The 8085-nt window shown below is 50.5% G+C and overlaps 1 protein-coding gene across 2 annotated transcripts; it reads right to left on the bottom strand.

Moving 5' to 3' along the window:
* Positions 1 to 1080: 1080 nt before the first annotated feature.
* On the bottom strand, positions 1081 to 5679 carry LOC122371523 (mucin-5AC-like). 2 transcript variants are annotated; one of them, XM_043347900.1, is made up of 4 exons: positions 5602 to 5650; positions 5190 to 5278; positions 2206 to 4606; positions 1081 to 1866 (listed from the first exon to the last, which is right to left on the bottom strand). In XM_043347900.1, exons 3-4 carry the CDS (start codon positions 4602 to 4604, stop codon positions 1425 to 1427), a joined length of 2841 nt encoding a protein of 946 aa, XP_043203835.1. In that variant the 5' UTR covers positions 4605 to 4606; positions 5190 to 5278; positions 5602 to 5650; the 3' UTR covers positions 1081 to 1424. The 2 variants fall into 2 exon arrangements, with proteins under 2 accessions (XP_043203835.1, XP_043203834.1); XM_043347899.1 differs by lacking the exon at positions 5190 to 5278 and having other exon boundaries at positions 5602 to 5679.
* Between the last annotated feature and the right edge of the window lie 2406 nt (positions 5680 to 8085).

The raw sequence follows: 8085 nt of genomic DNA, 5'->3' as shown, positions 1-8085 counted from the left end.
CCCCCCCCTATGGAGCGGGCCAATATCCATCTGGACACCGCTGCAATTTGTTGCCGGTCCCGATGCTCCACAGATAACGCCCTATGTCCAGCAGCGGACGTTAATAATCCGGGTGGGCCCTTTGTCTCACGGCCCCAGTCAGCCCGAACGGATTGCGCTCCCTTTGTTTCCGCCGCCGCGACGGGGCCGTCCGGGCCGCGTCGGCAGCGACGCCCGAGTGTCGTCGTCGACGGTGGATCTGTTTGTGCCGCGGTGACTTTGATCTGGCCGTCTGTCTCGGACGGCCCGGCCCGTTCGTTCTCCGAAAATGTCTCCGTCGAGTCGGGAGGTGGCCGCCGTAATTAAATAAATGGCCGCGCTGCGGCAAGCTACGCCGCCGACGTGCCCTCGTTCGGGATGGTGCGCCGGCGCGCAGAGCTGTCGGTGGCGACGATTTTGCCGCAGGGCACGCGCTAGGTCATCTCAGAGCGCTTACATCCCTTGTTTGCTCTCGCCGGGACCAGCAGCGACGTGAGCTGTGAAATAAGCGCGACCCCCGGCCGTCGGGCTCAGAAGCCGGATGAAATGAGCTGTTTGTGGCAAGGGGATAGCATCCCGTCGTATTACGGGCATGATTCCACTTTGAGCTGACACCGCGGCAGGCTGGCAGCATTCAAATGCCCGCAAACAGTACCGTGAGGGTCGGAAAAATCTGTAAAGAGGCTTTACGATACCGTTATCGGGTACACTCCTCAAATATGTTGTCGGAAAGTGAAGTGAATTGTTCATTTATGACGTGAGTTGTGAATTATCTAGTAAATTGGTTTATCGGTGTTTTCACTCATCGGATGATTCACATTAGTACTGTTCTAACACTTAACACGCTGATATACAATACTTAAGCTGTGACCAGCGCCCAATGCCAATGAAGCTACATAGATTCAATAGAGTAAAGTGCAAACTTCTCCATCTCGTAGATCAGGTAGAGAGCTATCGACTGGCGTTTGAATTTTGAAAATCGATACAGTAGATCTCGAGACCTCCAGTGGGGAGGTGGGGGGGGAAAGAGGATTACACCCCTGCCACCAATAAGGTTCAACGTTGATTTTATATCCATTAACTTTATTGAACGTACAATAGGGCTAACAGTCCGTCCAAGCATGATGAAAGCACTTGTTATGATTATTTTTTATATATGTGCCGAGCTTCTAGTTATCATATAAAACTAAAAACGCCGCTGCAACGGCTCAAGCAAACATCACATCTCCTTCCTAATTCAAAACACTGCAACTTGATCGCATCATTCCATCAACCCCCTTGCTTAGAAGAGTCGTAACACCATATCAACTTGCAGAGCAGCAAGCACATCAACATCATACTCATCCTGCATCATGGTTTTATACATGCCTTGGAACCTCCCAAAGCGGTAAAGCAGAGCTGCTTCTCTAATCTCCAATGCCGAACGGAACAGCATCTTGTTCTCCATAGATGTTGCTTTCGTCCATTGGATGGTCTTCCATGTCCCCATCGCTCACGCCCGGGCGTCTCGGCTCCTCTTCGACGACCAGGGTGTCCTGGTCCTCGGTGGGCGGGCTACCCATGTCGTTGGTGATCAGGGTACCCTGATCGTCGGTAGTTGAAGGACCCTGGTTGTCGGTGGTTAGGGAACCCTGGTCGTCTGTGGCCACGCTGCCCGTGTTGTTGGTGCCCGCGGCACCCATGTCGTTGGTGGTCAGGGTGACCTGGTCGCGGCTCCCTCTGGACAGACCCATGGTGGCCGGCTGGCGAGAGGCGGCCAGTAGGTGACCTCGCAGTGTGTCGGTCAGCGAGGTCAGAGGTTCGTGACTCAGCCAGTGTTCCAGTCCGCTCTTCAGATGCTCGTCGAATCTGAAATATAGCCGCCTATTATAGCTGCAGAAGAGGTCGATAGACGCGGAGGCATGCAGAGTATTATTTGTACATACCAGCTGCATTGCCTTGCCCATAATTGTTTTGCTCATGGAATATGATAATTTTGCCCTTTGAACTATAATTTGAACGGCATGGCGTCAAATGCTGGTGGTACTGGATCATTTAGTCTTATCATCGCACATTATTAGTCACGATCACAGATGTATCGGAATTAATAGCAAATAGAAACGCAATGTTCATATACATATCTGAAGAGCAAACAGCGTAGCAGAATTCACGAGAGCTTTAATCGTGTACATTCTTGCACTATCTTACCTGAGGACCTCCTTCTCCATGAAGTCTCTCTCCCCGCAGTCGGCGAAATGTGTAGAAACGTTTAGCATGCTCGCCCCGTGAGTGACAAAATCCTCCGGTACCAGAATGCCCGCCGTAGTAGCCTCGCCTTCATTCTTCTGGAAGATCAGTCTGAAGGGTATCCGCAGCGGCACAAGAACTTCTTCCATATCCACGTGCGCCTCGCCGCTGGGACGCCGTATGGAGAAGAAGGGTGGGAAGAGGTCGGCGCTGACGCTGTAGTTCAGGGGAACGCTTACGTTGCGGAAGTGAAGGTGAAGCTGGACGTACATGTTGCGTCCATCGACGCTCACATGGTTGACAATCGTGGGACCGTGCTGCACGAACTCCGGTCTGCTTGAGACGTTGACATCGACACGGACGCCGTTGACACTCAGCTGAAGAGCGTCCCTCTCCATGGAGGTGGCTCGTTTGGTTGGTGAGCGAAGGTGCTGAACGCGGACGCTGGAGAGAGCCTCAGATACGATGGTGGATATTTCAGGCAGGGGATCTGAGAGGTCAAGACGACGGAACACAGTGGTGAGTCGGGCGAATTTCGAGCCAAGCTGCTTGATGATCATAGAGCGTAACGGAGCCTGGAAGTGTGAGATGGCCTCCAGTGTTCCCTGAACGTTTTTCAACACGTTCGGTCCAGTGGATCCAGCCGATGGTTGCCGAAAGACAGCGTGTCCAGTCGTCACTGTCACAGCACCATCTGATTCCTCCTTGGATGAGACTGAGGAGCCGGGACCTGCAATCGACGTGATGTTCATGACATCCCCATCCCCAACCATGACCATCGAATCGTGGTTGCTAGACTGAGCGGCGGTGGAGTTGTTTATATCCTGGGACGCTGAGTCGGGTTCCTCCGAAGTCGCTGCCGCTGGCGTGGTTCCGATAGGTGCATTGTCTGCAGCGACAGACTGGGTGTCTTCATCTGGTGCAGTTGATGGTGCAGGCGTTGTGCTACCTTGTGGACCCGTTGATGACAGATCGCTGTCATTGGTATCTGGCTCTTCGAACACAGCAGCTTCAGTCGTTTCCTTTGCTGGGCTCGCTGAAGTGCTAGCGTGATCATTTTCTGATTTATTTTGTTCTGCTGTGTTCCCTTCATTGACTTCCTTGATGACCTGTACGCTGGGCCCGTCTCCATTTGAATTTACAATTGGTGAGTATGTTGTGGCACTCTCACTATTTTCGTTGGTTCTTTCGTCAACAGGTGCAGTAGACTGGGCGTCTTCAGTGGGAGCTACCTCAACAACCGAGGCGATAGTTGTTGGATCTATGTTTTCGGCTTCCTGAGCAAACGGCACTGCTGTGAATGAATCGGCTTCGTCTTGGCCATACGGTATCTCTTCCTCAGCATTAGCATCCGTTTGCTCTGTCAACACGTCCCTGTTCCCGATCGGTTCTTGAGCTGCCCCAACTGTGACAATTACTTCTTGTTCTTGGTGTTCAAATGTCTCTGCGTCTTCTGAGTCTTCAGTTCCATTGCTTTGTGAGGGTAGCACAGGTTCTATAACAACATCACCAGTATTGACTCCCTGTGTCGAGTCAGAAAGTCCGGGCTCCGTTGTGGACTCTTCCTTCGTAGAAGTCGCGCTTCCGTTTTCTATAATCACTTCTGGCGGTGCCTGATAGCCGCTTGTTTCCTCTGCAACCTCTGCCTCCTGCTTGGTTTCTTCCCCTTCAATAGCAGCAACAAGTGAAGCATTCGGCAAAATTGGAGAGTCTGTCACCTGCTCTCTTGTGTCTTCTTTCTTTGGCATTGGCGTGCTGCTGGAATAATCATTCTTTTTGCTGGCGTCCAACCACCTTATCGTCGCGGCGGTGGCGTCCGATTCTCTCGCACCAACTGAAGTTGCCGGGATGGCTGCCACAGTAGCACCACCTTGCGTGGAAGCTGCACCTATGGACGTCGTCTGCCTCTCAGCTCTGGTGGTTAGAGGAGCAACTGTGACAACTGTATCAGTAAAGATATTGAAATCCTGATCTCCGAAGTCTACAATCCCGGGAGACTCGTCCCCTGCCGCCAAGAAGAGATCGCCTTGGAGTGAGTTGTCCACTTGGCCTGATTCGGAACCTTGTTGTCCTCTCGCAGACAAAATGTGAGACACAATGGCCTTGGAGAGCTCACGCATGTCAACTTCATCTCCAGAGGACTGCAGCATCTCCAGGATGTTCTGCATGGTGCTACCCTTGCGGAAGGCGTCTTCGATTTCTTTGAGCACGGCGGGAGAGACTTCAGGTGGCAGCTCGTTCAGAGGGTTGAGGATCTTAACCTCGGCCGGAGCTCCGAGGCTGATGTGGGCCAGCGAAGACAGCGTACACAGCAACCAGAGAGCAGTCCAGAAGAAGCGTGTCGCCATCTCTCGTCGCATACCTGGGGAAAAAAGAAAGATATTTAATGCGAGATGGAGAAGAAGACCTCAGGATCCTGCCTGACACCGTCCTTCCTTTTCAATGGTATTCTAAAAGCATTAACTTATGGTATTGGACACCGTACCAGCTCGTGTGAAAAGCCTGGGAGAACTGAGTGTACCGAAGTGGAGTTGAACGTTGCGTGTCTTACCAATTGACATGTTAACGTAAATGCACCGTGAGTTATGCGCCCATTTGCAGTGCGTTGCACAAACAAGATAAGTGGTGGCTGTTTGGGGAAGGCGTGCAGGCCACGCCGAGAGATCTGCTAGTCGATGTTTGTCAGTCACTCCGATATAAGCTGCAGATTTATCGGCGATGCAAAATTGGGCCGGAAATTAATTACAGGCGCCATAGCTTCCAGCCTTAGAATGCAGATAAGTTGAACCAGGCATTCCCAGTGCAGCTGGGGCAAGGAAAAACGGAGCAAAACACGGTTGCGTCGGTAGTTGGTACATGGTTAATCCGGCGGCTGTGACCAACAGGATTAGCGGGATCGACCACATCACGGCGGCTTAAACGGCCATCAGCTCGCAGCCACTTACTAATGGACGGTTAAGCCAGGTCGGTGGCGGCGCGTCACTAAAAACAGCGTTAGCTGCCGGAGAACGACTACGTCGGGCCTTGGATTCGGCTGTAAATAGTGTGAGTGAGATCAGGATTTTAATGTTGATTCAATGGGATTGGAATAGCAGTGATATGATGAGTTATATTTTTAGTAAAACGGCATCATGGTACATGAGAGACGTTATTTTCGTCACTCGCTTCAGTTTAGAAAGTTTTTGTTGTAAATTTGCAGCGGATTGAAGACAAGCCTTCATAATAGATAATATTATTTTTGTTAAAAGCAATGTTCATAAAAATGTGTGACCTGACAAATGCTTTGGTGAACGCTGCACTCTGCGAAAAATCAATGATATTGACTTCACTGTACCCAAATCCGCCCAGCCGGCCTACCTGAGTCCTGCTGGAGAACCTTGCAGAGGGGAACCAATCAGTCAATGGTACCGGTAGCAGCCCGCCTGCGGGCTTTATAGGAGGCCAGGTCACGCCTGGACCAGGTGACTCCGCGGGCCGCGACATCATTGTTTGCCGCGGGGTTCACGTTCGCCTTGCACTGCCAGGGCGGCGGCAGATAAGGGTGGCGGAGCTCGTAGGGGTGCCCCCGACCCCCCACCCTCCTCCCCCCTGGCCATGGTCATTGTCCGGCACGTGGACCCAGAATTGAGGGGAAATGACCGACGGACAGAAAACAGGTTAGGTGCCAAACTGCTCTGACAATGGACGGCTGAGCGCGTGCCTCGGCTTGGAACTATGCGCCCGCAGGGAGAAAACCTGTCAACAAAGGACCGCTTGGCCAAGCTGTGCCCGAACGTTCTGACCTAGGCCACTAGAGCGTGCACCAACACTCGCCCTAGCGACAAACAACGATACGGTCGCTACACTTGTGAGCATTTCAGCGATATAGGCGGGCTACACTTGCAATGCCTTTGTTGATGCTGCAGTTTCTTATTCAAGGAGGCGACCAGGTCAGAGCTAGTTGTTTATCGAAAAGACTTTTTGAATGTCTAATTTTGTTTTACTTTCTATTGTTCTTGCATGATATTAAACCTGGCTAGCTTTGCTCAGAATGGTTTCAATTATCTATCGACCCATTTTCTGGGCGGCACAGATGGACAGGGCACCGTGAAACTGCACCAAGCTTGCATTCAAGTTCGTCTGCAGAGGGCATGATATGAGCTTGCGGATTTATTTAAATTATTTGTTATTGTCATGGCGGTTTCTTTTCCAATTCAGATGCCTGTGGAACAAAAAGCTCCACAATATGCTTTCCACATAAACATTAGACTCCCAGTGTCATGAGTTGCTAAAAAAAAACGTGATTAATCGATACCCTCCCCGCGGATTCCACTTCAAGTGGCGTCATTTTACACCTGACTTTACATTGTGTGAAGACTAGTCGGCTTTCCTGTCCGTCATGTGAGGACCTTGGCCTTTATCTGTTCACTGTCAATGGATTCGGCGCCATACGCGCGGCCTTCAGAGATGATATCACCACCAGTCGAATGGGGACACCTGACTTCGACCTAATGGCCTCGGGGCACACTTGGCGTTGGAGACCTCGTCGACGCACATACACATTACACACACGCCGTGTGCCGATGATTTTTTTTTCGTTCTCATTTGGCAATTTAGAGACATAAAATTATCATTTTGCAAGACAGTTTGTTACATTGGGCTTCATTTGATTGGTTGGCTGCAATTATTGCTATGAAATGGCGTTATTCCATCTTTATTTCTGTTTTTGTTTCCTGAGTAAAAATGCATTTTATTATGACGGAACAACTATCTGTCGTCTCGTGTGTAATGCATAATTATTTTGGTCTTTTTCTTTTTTCTTCATTTATTTCATGTTCAGAAAGAAATGCACGTTCTCTCGCACAGTGCACAGAGTATTTAATTCACAATCGTGCCTTTGTTTATGATGAAAAAGAGTGACGGTTTCAAATTTTACCATCAACCTTCCCATGACTCATCCCATTCAATGAACATTGCCTATTCGTTCCAAGTCTAACCCGTAACAAGAACCTATCTCTTCCTCTCCGAAGCCATTTCTGCCAAATGTACAGAGTGATATACTGCACTCATTTCATCTCAGCGAGCGTACATTTCCACATCGTGTAGGAACTTCCGCTGTACCGAGAATCACTCGCAGTTCCGCTAAGATCCTCTGGTCCTCTGGGCCGTACCACCTCATCCCCTCTCACCCCTTCCAAGCTCACCTCTCACCCGTCCATAATGGTGCTGTGACAGCGGCGTCAATCTCAGACGGCGACTCGAGAGAGCGGCTCAAGACCCCCGCCGCGCGAAACGAATTCTCCGGGTCGTTTTCACCCCGTCTTAGCCGAGGGGTGCCCACGGACCGCCGTAAACGTCAAATAAACATGGTTTAATTGATACGGCGCCGGGCGCCTCACCTTGAGACGCGGTCTCCGGGTGGACTGATTTGAGTGGACCGTGGTACCGATTTGGCTGGACGAGAGAGTGGGGAGGGGAGGGAGAGGGTTGGCGAAATGGGCGACAGGTGAGGTTGGAATGTGGGGGAATGGGGGAGGGGAAGCAATGTGAAGAGAGAGAAATGAACGGTGACCATTGCTACTTTTGTGATAAAAGAAATCGCAGTTAGGTAGAATGGAATATTTTATATTGTTTCAAGAAAAAGTCATCTTAGGTAAAGCAAATTCGAAAATGCGATTAGATATTCCATATCTTCAAGATTAGCCTTGAAGTGCGTTTAACGTGGAATGATTTTTCATGTTATCGCACATGAGCTGAGATACAGGTGCGAGGGAGGCATTATGCCCTCGCCCGCCGCAGCTTGCGTGATTCTGACACGTGATGATAAATTGCGCAGAGCAGAAAACAAAATGAACAAGGAGG

Source organism: Amphibalanus amphitrite, unplaced genomic scaffold (genome assembly GCF_019059575.1).
Source record: "Amphibalanus amphitrite isolate SeventyFive unplaced genomic scaffold, NRLGWU_Aamphi_draft 001252F_arrow, whole genome shotgun sequence".
NCBI classification, from domain to species: Eukaryota; Metazoa; Arthropoda; class Thecostraca; order Balanomorpha; family Balanidae; genus Amphibalanus; species Amphibalanus amphitrite.
This window is presented reverse-complemented; position numbering and strand designations above follow the sequence as displayed.